We start from the raw sequence: 21960 nt of genomic DNA, 5'->3' as shown, positions 1-21960 counted from the left end.
GTCCTCAGGATTTTTTCTGGAGAAGGTGCTTGGAGTATTGATAAATGAAAAATATGAGGGGCATGAATATGTGGGCTAAAATATTATATTCTTGAAGTTTATTTAAAAGTATACTATTTAGGCCCTTTTCAGAGTCCATGGGTTAAAATAGAGAACATAAATAAGTATTTAAGGGCAGACACATTTCTGTTCTCTCCTAGTGCCAGAAAGCTGGTACCTCTTTCCACGGCCTTCCTGGTTTCCAACCCTAGGTAGAAGTTGCAACTCTGTTCAGTCAGCGTATTTGGTAGAATCACTTGCATTAAAGAGTCTTACACTGTATGCAGGGAGAATGGCGCTCCCTGCCCACACTAACCAACAAGATGTCCAATCCTTGTCCCCTGAATTTGCTAGGTTACAAGCCAAGAGGGAGTTAAGGCTGCTAATCAGCTAATCTTAAATAGATTATCCTGTTTTATCCAGGTAGTCACAATGTAAACACAAGGGTCCTTCAATGGGAAAGAGAGAGGCAGAAGAATCAGGACATGACTAGTCATTGCTGGCTTTGAAGATGGAAGTAAGATCTGCAGCCTCTAAAAGCTGAAAAAAAGCATGAAAGCAGATTTTTCCCTACAGCCTCAAATCTCATACTTCACCACTATACAATTTATCCATGTAACCAAAAACCACTTGTACCCCAAAAGCTATTGAAAAAAAAAAAGAAAAAAGAAAAAGAAGCTTGGTTTCCACAAACACTTATCTTAAATGAGACACTCCTTTCTATTGATTCCAGGTCTTAAGATATAACTCTTTCAACTGATTTCCAATCAGAAACTCTTTTGAGTCCACCTATGGTCTGGAAGCATCTCGCCTTTGAGTTGTCCCACCTTTCTGGACTAAACCAATATACACCTAACATTTTTGATTAATGTCTGCCTGTAACTTCTGTCCCCCTAAAATGTACATAATCAAACTGTAACCCAACCACCTTGAGAACATGTTCTCAGGATCTCTTGTGACTGTACCTCAGGCCTTGATCACCCGTATTTGGCTCAGAATAAACCTCTATAAATATTTTACAAAAAAAGAAAAGAAAGGAAAGGAATGCAGCCTTGTTGACATCTTGATTTTAGTCCAGTGAGACCCATTTTGGACTTCTGACCTCCAGACTGTAAGATAAGTTGGTGGTACATTTACCACTAAATTGGTGGTAAATTTCTACAGCAGTCATAGGGAACTTAATATACAGACAACACTCTTTCCCACACCATCATCTCCAAGGATGAAACGGGTGGATAAGCTAATCAAGGGCTGATACAGCTTCTATCTTCATGTTTCTTTATCCACCCATTCCAAGCAAACTCCCTTCCAGTTCTTTCCTCCATATAGCCAGCAAGAAGGGCAAGATGCAGAGGTTTAGAACTGAGGAAAATGCTTTTAGTCCTCAAACCTAGTGTTTTCAATTTAGCTTTTTCACCCTTTTTAAAACTGAGTTTAACACTGGCATATAGGGCACTAGTGATATTTTCATTTCCATTCTGCTAATGTCCCTTTTGTATATAGTTCCTGAATATACTGTAGGACTCAAATATTATTGGATCTCAGGCCTTCATGCAAACTTCTCTATCCATTCTGAATACAATCGTATAGTTTGCTGGCTTTAATCTAATAGTTCCCCAGCCTCATTCATAACAAAATTGGTTATTAATAAGTTACTCATTTATTATTGACATATTTATTACTAATTCATCTTTGAATTGTTTTTATGAAAACAATAATAATTTCTAATATTGTCTTGGCAGCAACTTCCTGTCAGAAAGTATAATCTCTAAACGATGATAAAGAGACAGACTATGTTAACTTTCTCTTATTTCATATTAATTCCTTTCTGAAGCTAACAAACACATTTTCTCTTATTAATATGTTCAGCTGTTTATTCAGTTTGTGTGTTCTTACCACGTTCTTATTTTTTGATCATATCCCTATTATTTGGGCATCTAAAAGAAAGCAAAATGTTATATCTACTCAAGCAAAATGTTTGTGGAACAGCAGTGTAAAAAAATCTCTCAAATTTTAATTACACATGCTATTAATATCCCTAGTTTGCCAAGCTAAAAGTTCTCTATTTAACTATTATAATGTGTCTTCTCTCACAGAAATATTATTTCTTCTCTTCCTTTTTTTTATTTTTGACATTTCCAAGTAACAAAAGAACGTGAACAAAGCTTGCTGAATAGTATTTAAAAATATAAAATGAACATTTCAATGAAATATAAGATGCGCTCCGCCCCCCAAAAAACGTGCTTATTCATCTCACATACCAATATGCAAACATTTAAGAACATTATATTAACACTATAATGGTAAATACCTCACAATGACAGTATAATTATAGATTTCTGCCATTAAAAAAAACCGTAATAAAGCAGTAATTGACATTAACTGTCACTTTAATAGAAATTCTTAAATATGGACTAGAAATTGATTTAGAACATTTAAAAAGCAAACTACCTTATAGTTTAATAAGTCACTGCATTGCTTCAGCAGAACAAAGAAAATACCTCTAGCTCTAGCAGAATAAACTTTCAACTGAGCCAAAACAAAATATATATGTAAATATATATCTGTTAATAGTTCAAATAACGTTTGGAGTTGTAGTCCAAGAAGTACTTGTCAAAAAGACTTCACAAAAGTAAATATGTCAGAACAAATTAATCTGCTTTATGGAATTTACTTCATTCTCCACATCTTGCAGAAACTGATACTAATAAAAGCCAAGGATAATTAATTCGTACTTAAAAACTTCCTTGGCATATTCTCTAAAACTATCTCCACTAAGAAAATTATATACATTAAGACTCTAAATGCTGTTGGCTTTAAATTGTTATAATAACCAAGGTTACACGTTATAGTTTACAGTTCACATACTTCTAGTCAGATATTCCTCATATTTTTAGTAATTTTTGCAAATGTATCCTCCTCATCCTCATCAAGTGTCCTGTCATATTATCAGGATCCTCTTCAGAAACATGAGAAACTCTTCCTGTAAGGTAAGATACTGATTTGGTGATTACATCATCATGTATAATCTGATTTATTTTAAAGTCCTAAGCAAGCATAACTTCTTCTTTTTCATCCAGGTATTCTTGTTCAGGAACTACAGGAGGACTAACAAATTAAAGAACGAGTCACTGCAACTACTTAAGTAATTTTGTTTTTTCCCATTTACACCGCTTTTCTCCTGAATGGTTTTCACTGTGATAGTTTTTTTCCTTTGTTCCAATCTACTTGACATCCTATGTGGCTTTGAATTTCAACTCCCTGAGAAAGGTAAGGATTTGCTATAAATTCCAGTCAAGACTTTATATGTCTTTGTTAGTGCGTTGTTTTTAAAATATTCACTGGGCTTAAAGTGAAATTCAAATGTATAACTTCAGGGGCTTGCCAGGAACTGAGAATTTTAGTTCAACATCTTTCAAATGTTTTAGAACAAATTCATCAATGCTTCTTCATCACAAAACCAAAACAATATTCTTTAAAACAGTGAATTAAAATCCAGAAATTCCTTTAGTATTGATATTTTCTTTAGCCTCCTCATCAGAAATTCCTTTAAACTCTTTTTCTTCAGCTTTGCCCCAGTTATTTCCTTGGGATCTTCCTTTACTCCAGCCTTTTTCTTCTTTAAACTTTGCTTGCTTGATGTTTGCCTCATGCTTTATTTGTCAGTTGAAACAATACCCCGAAGAGTTAAACAGACCAATGACTAACAGAAATTTTTGAGTTTGTAGAATGGCAGATAGAAAAAGAAACCACTTGCTGAAACACAGAAACTTCCTTGCTTAGGCGACAAAAGAACTGGTTGAAATCAGTTGGAACCAGGATGTCCAACTAAAGTTTGTACAGAACAAGCTTGCTAATGTCACAGCCTAAATTTCCACCACATGGTTTATACTAACTCTTAATTTGCACATGGGACCCATGAAGAGGCATGAAGAGATAACTGCACATGCCCAAGGACTTTGCAGGCCTCCTCTTCCCTACCACCAATCACCTGCTAATGCCAGTATCCATCCTCTAAACATTTTGTAATAAAATTACTACCTTAAAGCCTGCACAGGGAGACAGATTTGAGCTTGACTCCTGTCTCCTTGGGTGTTGACTTTCAAATAAAGCTTTCCATTTCTCAAAAACCTGGTGTCACAGTATTGGCTTTTAATGCATCAGGCAGCAAGCCCCCTTTGCTCGATAAGACTATCACAACAGTTTTCTGAATTGGTCATTTTCATCTCAAATCATTGCAGAGGCTTAAATAAGGCACCCAGTTTCTTTCAAGATCATGAGTCTTCTTAGCAAACTTGATTTGTTCTGGTGCAGTCAGGCCAACTGTTGATGAACTCAGTGTCTATGGGTGTCTGTGGCCCAGCAAGCACCCGGGGCCTCAGGCTAGTCCATTGCTTTTTGGGCTACTTGTGTTCCCGGGCAGTAGCCTGGGCTGTACTGGTCCTCAGGGTCATCATGGGCCATGCCTTAAAGCCTGGAGGTATGCACGGTGTCAGTGCAGAGATGTGAGGAAAACTGACTCTGGAAAGCAGTGCCAGAGGGGAAGGCAAATGTCCAGGCTTGGAGGTTGCCACAGGGCTGGTGACTACAGCATGGGTGAAGGTGGACGAGGGGGATCTGAGGTGAAGACCAAGAGGAGGTGAGGAGGAAGCTGCAGCCAGGGTGGAAGCCTCCACAGAACCAGCTATTCCAGTTGCAGTGGGAGGAGGTGGAGTTCCCTTTTTATGCTGAACAGTATCCCATTGTGTGACTAAATCACATCATTTTTAGCCTTTCACCAATTGATGGACATATGAGTTGTTCCGCTTTTTTTTGGCTATTATGAATCACGCTTAGAACATTTGTGTGCAACTCTTCATGTGGGCATATTTTCATTTCTCTTGGTAGATAACCTGGAGTGAAATTGCAGTATTGTATGCTACGTTTATATTAACCTTTTTTAAAAAAATCAAACTCAGATTTTTAAAATTAGATTTAAAAGGGAACGTTTGATCAAGAATCAAGCTTATTGAAATTAAAACATTCATTTACTCATTTATGAAACATTTATTGAATTAGACATTCTACTAACCATTTACTTTTACAAACGGTTAACTAAACATCACTGGTTTTCTTTGATAAATGGTAATCTTGCAAAGGCTCATTTATAGATACATCATTATTTCATGCTGTATAAAATTGACATAGGAGTTAAGAAGAAATCACTTAAGCAGAAAGCAAGGGTATGGGAGTCCTCGGTAAGGCTTTTTTCTTTAATGAAAAGAAGCTCCAAATCATTTGCTAACAAAGAGCAGCCTGTAAAGTTGAGCTGCAGACATAGACAAGCTGGCAGCTTGCATAGGTGAATGCCAGCAGAAACTAAGGACTAGACATTTTCAAGATGGTGGCTTCATCTTCCCTTCTCTGCCAGCCACGTGTTAGACAAGATGGACCCAATCAACTGGAAAGCCCATTTGCATAAGATTAGGGTGGGGCGACCAGCCTTCCACATGCACTTTGCAAACGTCATACATGATGGAACCAATCAGAAACCGCCTCCTCAAACCGGACTATAAAATTTGGCGCATTCACCACCAACCAGTCTTTTCCACTCGGAGACACATCATGGGCCATGCCTTAAAGCCACGGTGTCAGTGCAGACATCTATAGAGGAAGCTGTTTCTCTTTCCCTTCTCTTTTACCTATTAAACCTCTGCTCCTAAACTCCTCGTGTGTCTGTGTCCTAAATTCTCCTATAACAATGAACCCCAGGGTATGTACTCCAGACAATGTACTCACTTCAAAAGGGCTGAAAGTTCTTTTAAAAATAGAGGAAAGGGGGGAAAAAGTGTACTTAGCACCTAGTTTTGCACCACAGAAGGAAACTGGCACTCACAGATCCTGCTGAAGTTACTGGAAAGGGATCCTGGTTAAGACTCCAAGAGAGGGTTCTTGGATCTCCTGCAGAATTCAGGGGAGTCCATAAAGTGAAAGCAGGTTAATAAAGAAAGAATGGCTACTCCATAGGCAGACCAGCAGCATGAGCTGCTGGTTGGCTATTTTTTAATGATTATTTCTTGATCATATGCTAAACAAGGGGTGGATTATTCATGAATTTTCAAGGAAATTCTCAGAACTGAGGGTTCCTCCCCTTTTTAGACCATATAGGGTAACTTCCTGATGTTGTTATGGCATTTGTAAACTGTCATGGTGCTGGTGGGAGTGTCTCTTAGCATGTCAATGCATTATAACTAGCGTATAATGAGCAGTGAGGATGACTGGAGGTCACTTTCATTCCCGTCTTGGTTTTGGTGGGTTTTGGCTGGCTTCTTTACCACAGACTGTTTTATCAGCAAGGTCTTTGTGACCTTATCTTGAGCCAATCTCCTATCTCATCCTGTGACTAAGAATGCCTAACTTCCTGGGAATGCAGCCCAGTGGGTCTCAGCTTCATTATACCCAGTCCCTACTCAAGATGGAGTTGCTCTAGTTCAAATGTCTCTGACAGTGATGGCCCAAGGAGTTCTGAGGTTTGGGGAAATGCAGTTGTACCGAGCTGTATGTGGGTAAGACCAGGGCATATGGTATGATTAGGGAGGTCTGGGTTTCTTGTGGTGACAGAAATAAACTGAGGTAAAGGACATAAGATAAATGATATAAGGATTAGTCCTGACAGTCACAAGGCAGATAGTGCTGGTGACAATCTAATGCAAACACTGAAGATATAAATTCTAGTGAAATTCTTTTTTTTGAGATAGAGTTGTCTCGCTCTATTACCCAGGCTGGAGTGCAATGGTGCGATCTCAGCTCACTGCAACCTCTGCCTCCCAGGCTCAAGCAATCCTCCTGCCTCAGCCTCCCAGGTAGCTGTGATTACAGGTGTGAACCACCACACTCAGCTAATTTTTGTGCACGCACACACACACACACAAATATATATTTTTGAAGAGATGGAGTTTCACCATGTTGCCCGGGCTGGTCTCGAACTCCTGGGCTCAAGTGATCTGCCTGCCTTGGCCTCCCAAAGTGCTGGCATTACAGGCATGAGCCAGCCAAATTCTAGTTAAATTCTATGGTTCATGCAGAAATGGGTTACTCTACCCATTTTGAGCTTATTTCCATTTCTCCCATTTACATGCCAGAGTTTTAGAATGGCAATACTGGGATGCTATGTTAACTTCTATTTTAGATAAATCAGACTCCTTATTTAGGGGGTTATTTTGTAAAATTAGACCAACAGAAAATTGACTGTGACTTAAATATTCTTTTAAATTCATCCCAAAATTACACTATGCAGTGGGTCCACTGGACTCATTTTCTTATGTTCTATTTTGACATTCCTAGTGTTTTATACACAATTAGCGTGTGATATCAGTATTAGCTTTTTCTGTATGAAATACTAGTCTCAAAATTAAGTGGTTTAAAATAACCATTGACTTAGCTTATGATTTCATGGCAATTTTTCCTAAATTTTTTTCTAGACTATTTATTCATATTAAAGTTGTTCATATTCCATATAAAGTATATGAAGTTTTAGAAACTACATATTTCTTAAAATGTTACAGCAAATGAAAATAATACTGTATTTTGGAATATGGGTTATCTACCCTCAGGGTAGATAAAAGTAAAAAACTAGTGTTGAAATGCAATGTACCAGCCCATAGCACTGAACAAAATGAACTTTCACTTACCAGTATTTACATTGTACCTATTCTTAATATAAACCACTCATTATATAGAAAAGTGCTTTTTATTAGGTTTTTTAACTACATAGCCAGTTAAAAATTATTTTTTCCCACTATAGACAAGAAAGGGAAAATGAGGTTAGCATATAACAAGAGATACCTGGTTGGGGTGGATGACCAGCGTAACAGAGCCTCAAATGTATCTTCTGTTCTTATGCCTTCCCAGCCCTGGCCCCTGTTCCCTGACACTGGCCTGTGGAATCTCTGGACTACAGGATAACTTAACATCTCATCTACTGGTTAAATCTAGCAGGCATCGGAATCCCCTGGGAAAACTCACAAGGCCCACCTGCAGATTGATTTGGCTGCTCAGGAGTGGGGATTGGGAATGTGCACATTTAATAAGGTTCCCAGGAGGTTTTGACATGTCCATTCCCACTCTAGTTCTTACAGTGGAGTCTGGTTCCTGTGGTCTAGTGCAGCCACTTATCGGATGCAGGGGTCCCACCTCAGCTTCTCTAAGTGGTCACCCAGGTGGGATGCTCACTAGGCTTATTCTGTTTTTCCTTTTTTTTTTTTTGGTTTGTTTTTAGCTACTCTATACTATATTCAGATTTCTGTCATTTTTACCTAATGTTCTTTTTCTGTTCCTGGATCCCATCCTGGATCAGGTGGTATGCATTCTTATAAGTGAAATATTAATATATCAAAATTACTCATTTTGGCAAATCAGTATATTTTCTGTATATAATTATAGAAAGTCCACATTGTTCTTCAAATTTACTTGTAAAAAATTATTTTCCATTTGGCACTATAGTTTATTCTCAAGGTGTTCAATCTATATCAGTTTTTATTTGAAGTTGTGTGATCTCTCTAAAATAAACATTAGTAATTACTTACAAAATGTTCCTTAGAATCTCAATCTGGTTTATTGTTTTAAATCGCAATGTTATACTTATGTGCAAAAATATACTTAAGGTATATTATGGTTGTAGGTTAACAATTGCATTGGCAAGATTCATTTTACCTGTATGTTTTTACTGAATGATCTATTTTCCAACACAAGGCAAGTATGAATATGTGGCATGATGACACAACACCTTTCCTAGAAATGTGTTTACTGACTACTGAGTGTGCCTTTGGTAATCCTGTTAAAAGCAATGGAAAAATAAAACATGACCAAAAATAAGAAAAGGAATAAGCCTTGTCTTCTGGGGATTAAAGATGAATGGACCACATACCCACAAATGCACACATTAGAGGTCAGTACTATCACTACCATTATCTCAGTGAAAAATGAAAGCTGGAAGAATTTAATCGTCAAGACTGTGATCACTGGGGTCTAACTCGACTTCAAATCCCAACTCTGCTCTCACCAGCAGCTTATCCTTGGGCAGATGATTCAATGGCTTTAAACTTCAGTTATTTCAACTAAAAAATGAGGAGACAATTCTATCTCACAGAATAATGAGATAAGGCATATGAAGCAATTAGTATAGCCCTGCCATGTAATACTGAGCCCCTACATCATGTTGACTGTTATTATAATATATACCCAGCTGAAAACTCAATAATACAAATGAGCTGGGGAACATCTAAAACTATCATATGGAGAATGATTTTTGCTAACTCCAGCAAAAAGCAAGGCTGTATGACCCTTTAAATGGCAACGTTAACCATACTTTTCTTCTTTTTTTCCTATAGCCCCACTCTCAATAACTGCCATCTACATTCTCTCTTCTCCTCTCAGAAATCTCACTCTGAATAACTTAATGACCATAGTACTCACACTTTTTTAATTAAAGTGATGTGTCCTCACAAATACATTTCTCAAACTCAAAACATCGTGCTTGAAATATCACTGAACTTGTCACCAAAGAAGTCACATGGCAATGATAATAAAGAAATATGCAGACTACACTCTGAGGATAGAGCTCTAAAGAGTAAAAACAATGGAATTTGGAAAAAATAGGAGTAAAGAATTGCCTTGAGCAATAAAAACTGAGATTGATAAGCCACTATTCTTTTTGATATAGGCTTGTCACTCACAGCCAAAATCTCTCAGCAAAACCACAGCTACTGTTTACCCTCCTGAGAGATGCTCCTTCCTCACCCAACACGCATCAACCTTCCTAGAAAGGTTTATCCTCTTTACAATTCTTGTTAAGGTGGCACTGAATACAAGGTTACTCATGATCAACTTCCTTACTAGTTGTCAGTGTCTGCCCTTCTAGAATTTCATGTTTGTGTCAAAATTATTTATTGAGTTCCTTATAAACATGCTCATATCTATGCAGAGTGCTGTGGAGTTTATAAAGACGAGTAAGATGATACACTTTTACCTTCCAGTTAGCAGAGTTAAGTTGATGCTATTGGGACCATATGCCCCCCAAAGCTGAAGATATTTACTTTCTTAGCCCATTAAAGAAAAAGTATGCCAAATCCTGAAATAGGAGATGCAAGTGTAGGAGTTCACAAGGAAGAAAGGTCAGTTTCAACAAGGGTAATTCAGAGAAAAGTTTTGGAGGAAGTTTCAATAGAAATAGAACTACAAGAATGAGCATACAGAGGGCTAAAAATGTCTGACCAATAACAAAAAAGACATAAACATGCGAAGAAAAGAAAAAGAAAGGTAGACGATGGAGCCTGCCCATTTAGTTTATATATAAGCTCTCTTAAGATGATGTACAAAGGTATTTTCATTTTTACCATTTTTCTAATCAGCAGGTATGTTTTATACAAACTATATTCCATATGCCTCTAGAGTGTCTCTTAATTACATGCTTGCCCTCTCGCTGGTAACCCCACTCTGAAGAGGCAAGCCCAGGGCTAAGAATTTGAGACAAATACACGTTATCATTAACGGCATTCTCTGAAACTGTGCCACAATTTTACCTTCATCTTCTCTGTCACTTGATTTCTAATATTTATTCAGCACCAAAACAATTCTTTTTCTTCCAAGACCAAGTCATATGACTATGTAACATATTAAGTTGCAAAAGATTATTACCATATTGTTCGTATCATTTGTATATTTGTATTTGTTCTTTTTCCCCAAAGTTCCAGCAAAAAAGCTAGAGGGATTAGTTCTAGTCTTAAAAGACAAAAAAAATTTTGCTTAATTCAGAAAGAATATATTACATTAACAGGTCTAGGTGAGCTATTTCAAAGAGCTTTTTGTTCCTCAACTCCTTTATAACATCAAAAAGCTTTTGAAATCTAAATTTGCATCCAAAAAAATTATTGCAGAAAGACAATTTACATTGTCTTACATGAATATGTAAAAATATCTTATGCTCAATACTAAAACTGGTGGTCATATGACCTTTTGGCCAGTTATCTAAATAGCCACATTTTCATATTCTACTTTACACACTTACAAGCTAGAAGAACTATTAACTGTAGTTTACAAAAAATCAATTATTTGTAAGAGAAAATGAGTATCTTCTAAAAATATAAGCAATTCTTGAACTGCAGAAGAATGAGCCAAAACATGTAAAACTTGAAGAAAAATTTTAAGTAGAACTTTAAACATGTAAATTAGGCAAAAACAAACAACACACAAAAGTGAGTGGGAGAAGAGAGAGGAAAGAAGGAACAAACAAAAACTTAGTAAACTGTGACAATCTAAATTCAGGTTACTGCTGTCCTGATATGAAGATATAAGAGGAAAAAATAACATTTTAAACTCAAAAACTAAAATGTTTTACTATTTCAACATATTACTTCCTCCAGAACTCTCATAACATATACATAAATAAGAATGTTTCTCATGTCTTAATTTATTAACAATGTATACATTTGAAAAAATATATACAATATTTCAAAACAAGCCCTTCAAGACTATATTTAAGCAATGACATCCAAGGAAGCAGAACTCAGGTACCATGTAATATTTGGAAAATATGGTAACTTGAAGATTAAGATTTCTCTTCCTTGCTGGTTACTCTGAAGTCTCCAATATACAAAGGTTGCTCCTAACGTGGTTTTCTTATTGAGCCAAGCATCTTGATGGGTCAATCCCAGTTTCATTTTCTCCAGTACTACAAAAATTAAAAAGAAATAAACAGAAAATAATTTACTTAATTATTCACAAAGATAAACAATAGTCTATAGTTTTAAAAAAGACTAGTAATAAAATAAAAAGTGCATAAATTAGTTTGCTAAATGCTACCAAGAGGATTGCAATTAATTATACTGTATAGGATTCCTGAGGCTTCACTTAAAAATCAGTTTATATGAGAAAATAATTCAAGGAGAGGGTGTCTGCTGACTGTAAGCTCAAGATGAATGTAATTAACACGAGACAAGCAAAAATCATCTCATCCAGCACTAGGAAGGCAAAAATTCCACTGAATTCTAAAGTGATTTAGATAAAGTGATTTTGAATAGTGTGCTTGGTTCTTGGTGCCACATTTTGAGAGGCACCTCTGTAGCTTATCCCAGAGAGTGCAACTACTTCATTCCAGAAATGGTCTGGAAATCAAATCAAAGGAAGAAGTCGAGAGGCCTAGTGAAGAGCTGTTTTGGGGCCAACACTATTAATGGTGTTCAATACTGAGATATCCCCAGTAGGAATAAAATCAACGAAGATTTCTTTGTTTGGCTGAATATACACTGAGTCATCCATAACTCGTGCCCTTTTTGTTTGATACAAATATACTGGCATTCTCTTGGAGGAATTATGAATGCTGCTTACATGTAATAAAATTCTGTTTCTAAGACCTTCACTTCATTATTACTCAGAGAAAAAGTGAAGGCAAAACACCTTGCTGACAAGTGTGTCTGTGTGTGTGTGCACATGCATGTGTACACGTACAAATCTGAAAAATGCCAAGATGTTGATGGCTTTTAATCTGACACATTTTAAAGTGTCACTCTAGAAAAAAATTGGCAAGATTTATTTTTCATGTGAATAAAAATAATGTAATTTAGAATTTAAGAAGCAATTTAAATATTTTTACTAAAGGCAATTATCAGAGAAAATAAACTTCCTAAAGAAATGGTACTCGGCACTCACATAAAACCACATGTTTATTTGGTGCCTACTATGTGCCAGGAAGTGTCTCAGATTCTGTGGGAGATCTCAAATTAAGACAAAATGCCCGAGGACCAAATTAATATAGACAGAATCATTCATACACACACACACACACACACACACTCTCTCTCTCTCTCTCTCTTACATACACACACACACACACACACACTCAAAAGTTGGGGAAATAGGAGGGAACTCATTCCATGCAAAGAGAAGAGGTGTGTTGCCTGGAGGTAGCGGCGGTGGATCAACAGAGCTACAAAGAAGGTTCTTTTTGAAGGTTTTTGAAGATGATAAGGGTTGAAAGTGCAGGTAAAAGCCAAACTGCAAAGGGTCTACACTAACATACGAGGGAGTCTAAATAACTTGGAAGTAATTTGGAAGCAATGAAAAACTGCATATGTACACGTGTATGCGTCTATGTATGACAAAAATGTTGCTATTGAACCAAAGGTCTCTAATATACCAGCATACCTTGTTTTATTGTGCTTAGCTTTACTGCACCTCACAGATACTGTTTTGTTTTTTTTTTTTTTTTAACAAATTGAAAGCCTGTGGCAACTCTGCTTGCGCAAGTCTATCAGAGCCATTTTTTCCAACAGCTTGTGTTCACTTTGTGTCTCTGTGTCATAGTTTGGTAATTCTCATAATATTTCAAAATTTTTCATTACTATTCCACCTGCTATGGTGATCTATGATCAGTGATCTTCGTTATCACTCTTGTAAATGTTTTGGGGCACCACGAACCGTGTCTGCATAAGACGGCAAACTTAATTGATAAATATTACGTGTGTTCTGACTACTCCACCAACTGGCCATTCCCCTATCTCTCTTCTTCTCTTTAAGCCTCCCTAAGACACAACAATATGGAAATTAGGCCAATTAAGAACGCTATCAGGGGCCTCTAGGTGATCAAGTGAAAGGGAAGAGTCGCATATCTCTGGCTTTATATTAAAACCTAGAAATGATTAAGCCTAGTGAGAAAGGCATATCAAAAGCTCGGATAGGCCAAAAGTTAAGACTCTCGCATCAAAGAGCCAAGTTTTAAATGCAAAGAAATGTTCTTGAAGGAAATTAAAATGCTACTCTAGTGAATACACGAATGATGAGAGCAAAACAGCTTTATTGCTGATATGGAGAAAGTTTTTGTGGTCTGGATAGAAGCCCAAAGCAGCTACAACATCCCCATAAGCCAAAGCCTAATGCAGAGCAAGGCCTTAACTGTCTTCAATTCTATAAAGGCTGAGAAAGATGAGGAAGTTGCAGAAGAGAAGTCTGAAGGTAGCAGAGGTTGGTTGATGAGGTTTAAAGAAAGAAGCTATCTCCATAACATAGAAGTGCAAGGTAAAGCAGCCAGTGCTGATAAAGAAACTGCACACAAGTTATCTACCATTTAGCTAAGATCATTGATGAAGGTGACTAAGTAACAGGTTTTCAATGCAGATGAAACAGCCTTCTAATGAATAAGATGCCACATAGGACTTTCACGCTACAGGGAAGTCAATGTCTGGATTCAAAGCTTCAAAACAGGCTGACTTTCTTGGTAGGGGCTAATGCAGCTGGTGACTTAGTTGATGTCAATGTTCATTTACCACTCTGAAAATCCTAGGGCCCCTAAGAATTATGTTAAATCTACTCTGCCTGTGATCTACAAATGAAACAGTAGCTTGGATGATATCATATTTGTTTACAATATGGTTTACTGAAAATTTTAAGCCCACTGTTGAAGCCTACTGCTCAGAAAAAAAGATTCCTTTCAAAATATTGTTCATTGACAATGTACCCAGTCATCCAAGAGCTCTGATGGAATATACCAAAAGATTAATGTTGTTTTAATGCCTGCTAATTCAACATCCATTCTACAGCCCATGGATCATGGAGTTACTCTACTTTCAAGTCCTATTATTTAAGAAATACATTTCGTAAGGCTATAGCTGCCACAGATAGTAATTCCTCTGATGGATCTCAGCAAAACAAATTGAAAACCTACTGGAAAGGATTCACCATTCTAGATGCCATTGAGAACATTTGAGATTCATAGGAGGAGGTGAAAATATCAACATTAATAGGAGTTCGGAAGAAGTTGATTCCATTCTTCATGGATGACTTTGAGGGGTTCAAGAGTTCAGTAGAGGAAGTAATTGCAGATGTGGTGGAAACTACAAGAGAACAAGAATTAGAAGTGGAGCCTGAATATGTGACTGAATTGCTGCAGTCTCATGATAAAACTTGAGCAGATGAGGAGTTCCTCCTTCTGGATAAGCAAAGTGGTTTCTTGAGATGGAATCAATTCATGGTGAAGATGCTTTGAACATTGTTGAAATGACAACAAAGGATTTAGAATATTCCATAAATTTAGTTGATAAAGCAACAGCAAGTTTTGAAAGGGTTGACTCCAATTCTGCAAAAAGTTCTACTCTGGGCAAAATGCTATCAAACAGCATCACATGCTACAGAGAGATCTTTTGTGAAAGGAAGAATCAACTGATGTGGCAAACTTCACAGATTTACAACTACTCAACCTTTAGCAACCACCACCCTGATCAGCAGCTATCAACATCAAGGCAAGACCCTCCACCAGCAAAAAGATTACAACTCACTGAAAGCTCAGATGATTGTTAAGCATTTTTTAGCAATATTTTTAAGATAGGCACATAGTTTTTAAAGACATAATGCTACTGCATAGTATCATGTAAACATAACTTTTATATGCACTGGGAAAACAAAAAAGTCATTTATTGCAGTGGTCTGGACTTCAGATCAAAAAATCTTTAAGGTATGCCTTCTTTTTCCCAAATACTTTGAAATGTCTGTGTCTTTAGGAAAAAAATAACAATAAAAAACATACAGCAGAGACAGTCCCAAAATATTCAACTACTGTACATTTGAAGAATTTTTATAAAAAGTTTTGACAGAACACAGAGGGAAAGAAAACAACAGTATAAAACTAACCTTACTAAAAGCAGTTAATGAAGCAAACATGGCAAACCCTATCAAGGATGACATTCAAGTGTTTAAAAATCTTCTTTGGAGAAGATAAGAAAATTAAATTTGTATGAATGAGAAATAAACTGCAAGGCATTTGGGCTGAAAATTATGGGGCATTCTGCTGACTCCTATTATTACAATAATTAACTAATCTTACAAGCTGCAAACATTTGTCATATAGCAAGTGCCTGTATTCTTTGTTTTTTAAATATCATGGGTTTTAATGGGTAGTTGTGCAGCAATGCTGACTGCAGTGGAACAAGAGAGCACAGGTGGGTCAATGAAATTCAAGACTAGTTTTGGCCAATGTGCCAAATAAATGTTATCCCACGTTTATCCTATTTATCTTGGATTAACAGCTCCTGGCGACTCCTTTATATATCACACTTACTTGTCTGTTTACACAGCTAACGTTTTTTTCTTTGATGGGTAGGTGAAAGATTAAGAAAAGTTAAAAGATAATTTAAATTTACAAGTAAAATTTTAAAAACTCACTACTCACAACAAAAGCTATTCAGGTCTCTAAATTAAGACTTTGATATATGTATGTATGTGTGTATGTGTATGAATATATATATATACACATATATATGTGTATATATACATATATACATATATGTATGTATACATACATATATGTATATATACATATATACGTATATATGTATATATACATATATGTATGTATACATACATATATGTATATATACATATATGTATATATATACATATATATGTGCATATATATGTATATATATGCAAGGTAAAGCAGCCAGTGCTGATGGAGAAACTGCACACGGGTTATCTACAATCTAGCTAAGATCACTGATGAAGGTGACTACACTAGAGAACAGATTTTCAGTGCTGATGGAGGAACTGCACACGGGTTATCTACAATCTAGCTAAGATCACTGATGAAGGTGACTACACTAGAGAACAGATTTTCAGTGCAGATGAAACAGCTTTCTAATGGAGTAAGATGCCACAGAGGACTTTCATGCTACAGAGAAGTCAAAGTCTGGCTTCAAAGGACAGGCTGACTTTCTTGGTAAGGGCTAATGCAGCTGGTGACTGGAAATAGTCACTAGTTACTAAATATTTTATATATAAACATTTATATAAAAATACATATATAAATGTATATTATGTATTTATATACATATTATTACTTATAAATATAGGACTAGATCTGAGACTCAAAATATTTTGAGTTTGAATCTGGGCTTTGTCATCTATTAACCTTAGTTTTCTCATCTGTAAATACATAACTTGTAGTACACTTACTTCACAGGTGTGAGAATTAAGAGTTGATACAGAGAAAGAACTTTACATAATTCCTGGAACATTTAAATGTTCAATACTTTGCTATTAATGATTTTTCCTGTTGTTGTTATTTCTGCCAAGAAAAATTCAAATAAATTAGATCTGGGAGACAGAATGAAAAAAAGCTGTGTGTGATATATTGGTGTTACATTATTTACTTAAGCCACTGGTAAGGGAATCATCTCATTCTTTAGAAAATTAATTACTAAATTAAAAATAATTTGTTTTAGATTAAAAGGATTTCTATTTGACCCCCAAATCAATACTTTTTGTTTTGTTCACTGAAATATTTTACACTGCTATTCTTCATTCCTAATGATAAAATTAGGTCCCTAAAAATGGAAACTCAGAAATGATGATTTTTCTCTTCTTTTTAGGTCACAATTTTGCAACTATAAAGTAGGATAAAACCTGATGTTCCAAACAAATTTTAGTTATTATAAAAAGAGTCACAGTTGTTTAAAGTGGTAAAATAAGAAGAACTAAATATAAAGGGAGACTATATGAATTACATATACTGAGTGATATGAACTTTTTACCTTTGTACATGGCTATTTGAGTACTCAAGGCTACATGGCTTTCAACCTCATGGGAAGTATGAGTAGGTACTTAAGTAAAACACAATTTAAAACTAGAGAGCATCCCATGTTCTCTAGTCTGGCACGTATGAAGGAACATGAAAGGGTAAAGAGCTTCAATTTGCAAAACGGAATTCAGTGTTAGTGGTCAATTTACATAAAAAGGGAAGTTTCAAAAAGTACAAAGAGAGAATATGAGGCAAAAGTGGGACACCAAAAGAAAAAAAATGGAAAGTTAGTATGAATAAAGTAATGCTATAAAAACAAAACACACATATAAAAAGATCTGTACTTATATTTAACATACGAGTACTAGTAATGCTTTAAACCTGCAATAGTTTGTTTTGCAGCTACATACTTATGTATCGATTTCACAACTAAATACTAAATGCCACTTAATATTTACAGCAGGAAATAATAAATTCATGAATTAGAGTTTTATCAACATTTTTATTATTAAAGCCAATTATATGTTTGTTAAAGGAGAGTACATTCTCATTAAAGAATTAAGATATAGTTTATTTTCTACTTATCTGTTCACCTGAAATCAAGACCCAAAATTATACTACAAGTCTGGGAGTAAGGACTTTAAATAAATTAAAGAAAAAAACATAAACAAAAATTCCTGTGTGTGATAGTTCTCCTTTTCCAAAAAGAGTATTAGCTATGTATGGTCCTAAAACAGAACTAGCTTTGCTAATGTATCATGTAAGATCAAATTTCAAACAAAGTTCACCAAACGAAAACACATTATGGTATATTTAAGACTAACAGACTAGGGTTGTAAGTATATCTAAACATTTACTATTGTTACATTTACTATTCAAAAGCTTAAAAACAAAAACAAAAACAAAATTCCACTGACCCAGGAAAGAGCGACTTTCAAGTAACTAAAAAATGGAAGAGTTAACACCAGCACAAGTACTGATTTCTTAACTGTCAAAGGTGCTGTGAATATACGCATAAACCTAAGGTAAATGTTTTTATACATACTCTGAACACAGAAAATGCTTGTACTTTACCTAGAGAAATACAAGGAGAAATGGGCTTGAATGGTCTTAGTTCCCAATTCTGAAAACCAAGAGACTCACTCACTGACCTAGAAGGTTGCCTTCTTAAAGAAGATGAAAGAGGACAGCAAATAAAGTGAAATCAGTCTACACTGGGTTTAGGTGCTAAAGTCAACATAGAAAGGAAAAACAGGAATACAAATTAAAAAAAAAAAAATTACTCAAGAAAAGCCCTCGAGGAGGCAGCACACAAGAGACATGTATCTCTTAAAAAGTCCAAAATCAGAAGCTTTTCCCTCAGCAATGACACAAGAAAACCCTGTTTCTCTGGTTAAGCAGCAACTGGTTTGCACTTAGAAACTGTGATATAAATACCAAACACTCAGAATTTTCAATTTTGGGATCACCTTCAGCGTAGTAAGATGCCATGTTATGCATGAGAGGCACTTGATAACTGAAACACTTTTGAGAGAGCCACTGTCACATTCCTTAGAGGACATGTATTCTTTAGGGGAAATTCAAGCAGAATAACCACACCATTTTCCTCCTTCCATTTTTTTTGTTTCTTTTGTTTTGAAATCCACCCGAATATATCACAGTTGAATTCCCTTAAGCTAAAGGCAACTGGTCTCTAACTTAAGAATAAGTGACTATAGAATCAGGTGTCTCTCTGCCTAGACCTGTGCTTTTCCTCCTTGAACACTGCAAGTGATGAGTAAGGATTCCCTTTAAATGGACAGCAGTGCTATGTTCCTAGTATCTTGAGCTGGAACTTCTGAACCTTCTGAACCCAATCTATTGGTTATTTATTTTTTTACAGTCATTCTGAAAAACAAAAACCTCTGTCTCTAGTTAATCTGCCAAGATTTAATTAATTAGATTTAGTATGTATTAACATTACTGGAAAACACAACCCTTTCTCAAGATTTTTACTATCATAAATGAAAAGAAAGGATGACAGGGAAAAGCAGAAACAGGAAATGGACTGCAGTGTAAGAGATCACCAGTGAAAGGCCTACTTGTGCAACTGTACATGACCCAAACTATATGACCTCTATCTTTCCCACGTATACAACCCTCGAAAGCACTGTAAAGATCACTTCAAGGCCAGACATGGTGGCTGGTGCTTGTAATCCCAGCACTCAAAAGGCCGAGGCAGGAGGATTGCTTGAGGCCAGGAGTTCGAGAACAGCTTGGGCAACATAGTCGGACCTCATCTCTACAAAAAAATAAATTAAAAATTAGCTGGGTATGGTGGTGCATGCCTGTACTCCTAGCTACCGGGGAGGCTGAGGCAGGAGGATCACTCAAGCCCAGGAGGTCAAGGCTGCAGTGAACCATGATTGTACCACTGCACTCCAGTGGGGGGCGACAGAACAAGATGCCAAAAAAGATCATTTTGGCATAGAGAAGGGTTACAATGATGCAATTTCAAAGACAATGACCAAAATAAAATTGTTTTCCAGTGGAAAATTTGTATCACTAATATGTGAGTGTTGCTAGGAAACAAATATTGCAGTGTTTAATCTCTACCCTTCCTAAGGAATTGCATGATGAAAGAAAACAAGCTTTTGTAGCATTTGGATATAATAGTTGTATCTAGTAATTCTTAGTCTTCTTTTTGAATGTTGTTTCTTTTATGCTGAAATATCTGTAATTCTTTAAGCATGTATTAATCTACTCCCATTTTTTAAAAAGTTGGTTCTACTATCCACAATGATTAATGGGAATGTACTAAAATTACCATAAATCGATTAACAATATTGCATCATTATAATAGACGACTACAAGTGACAAAAAAATAGATGCCAGTCATCTGAATTTGAATGCCTATGTGATTTATTAGTATCATTACTTAGACAATATATGTAGACATGTGAGTTTCAAAGAGAAAATAAACTCCAGAGATCAATTAAGAAACAACTATGCTTTTATAATTGTTATTTGAAAAGATTTGTATGAAGCTAAGACCTTATTTAGCATCCCATGTATGCTTCAGTGCCTAAACAAGTTCCAGTAAAATTAAACATCCATAGGTAACCCTTATTTTGGAGCACAAATTATATATTTAAGGAAATCTAAGAAATATCACAAACATTTTTAAGTTCATCCCTTAGGATAAAGAATATGAAATTCTGGTAAAAAAGAACTGAATCTGTCTGATAAGTTAGAACAACTAACTAACAAGTTTTCTTTTATTTTATTAATTTTTTTTTTTTTTGAGACAGAATCTCACTCTGTTGCCCAGGCTGGAGGGCAGTGGAGTGATCTTGGCTCACTGCAACCTCTGCCTCCTGGGTTCAAGTGATTCTCCTGCCTCAGCCTCCCGAGTAGCTGGGATTACAGGTGCCCACCACCACGTCTGGCTAATTTTTGTATTTTTAGTAGAGACAGGGTTTCACCATGTTGGTCAGGCTGGTGTCAAACTCCTGACCTCATGTGATTCGCCTGCCTTGGCCTTGCAAAGTGCTGGGATTACAGGCATGAGCCACTGAGCCAGGCTGAAAACAACTTTTTATGTGGTTCAGTTTTCTCATCTATAAAATAGGGATAACACTAAAACATACTTGTATTATCACAGTAATGGTTATTTAATTAAAAATGGGAAGCACTGTATGAAATACATTCCAATAAATGTTGAAGCTGTTATTGTCCCAAACACTGTCAATCACTGTAAATTGGAGAGCTAAGAAATGATATTTTAAAAGTTCATCTACATATTCATGCTGCAATAAACCTCTAGTTTTACAAATCTAAGATGGTGATCCTTAGACTGTTAGAATAATTCAAATATTTGTTCTTAACTCTTATTTTCATGTGGCAGTAACTTTGATTATCAAGGTCATCAACAATCTATCCTAGTCCAAAAGAGCCTGTAACAACCAAGACTAAAGTAATGTTAATTACAGGATTTCTACATCGTATCTACTATTGTAATGAAGAACTAGAAAACAGGAACCTAGGAAACAGACTTAATGTTTCTTCTCAAGAATTATAATAATCTGTTAATGTGTATAAAATGATCCCTCCCTAATTTAAGAGCATGCCCACTGCAATTTTACCAATTCGTTTTGCCATTCATATTTTATTTTCTCTATGAATAGAAGAATAGGTACACGCCAATAACTCAAAGAGCTCTCAGCAACTTTCACAATGTAACCATCCCTAAGATGGGGAGAGGGGAGAGGCAGATTTCATTTACCAACCCTTGCAGTAGTCAACATTAGCTTTATAAAGCAATTAACCTTTGACATTATATTAAATTTATATCAAAAACAGATGTTTTAACCTCAATGTCAATCACTTTATAGGTGTGA

The 21960-nt window shown here is 35.9% G+C and overlaps 1 protein-coding gene across 3 annotated transcripts in view; it reads right to left on the bottom strand.

Moving 5' to 3' along the window:
• Positions 1-11467: 11467 nt before the first annotated feature.
• Positions 11468-21960, bottom strand: part of PIK3C3 (phosphatidylinositol 3-kinase catalytic subunit type 3) — a 126494-nt gene continuing 116001 nt past the window's right edge. For all 3 annotated transcript variants that reach the window (XM_034943585.3, XM_034943584.3, XM_003830212.6), the window contains one exon: positions 11468-11746. In XM_034943585.3, the coding sequence (XP_034799476.1) occupies positions 11553-11746 (194 nt within the window). In that variant the 3' untranslated portion in view covers positions 11468-11552. The remainder of the gene's footprint in view (positions 11747-21960) is intronic.

This window comes from Pan paniscus, chromosome 17 (genome assembly GCF_029289425.2).
Source record: "Pan paniscus chromosome 17, NHGRI_mPanPan1-v2.0_pri, whole genome shotgun sequence".
Classification (NCBI taxonomy): Eukaryota; Metazoa; Chordata; class Mammalia; order Primates; family Hominidae; genus Pan; species Pan paniscus.
Note: the sequence above shows the minus strand (reverse complement) of the source record. Positions and strands in the feature narration are given on the sequence as shown.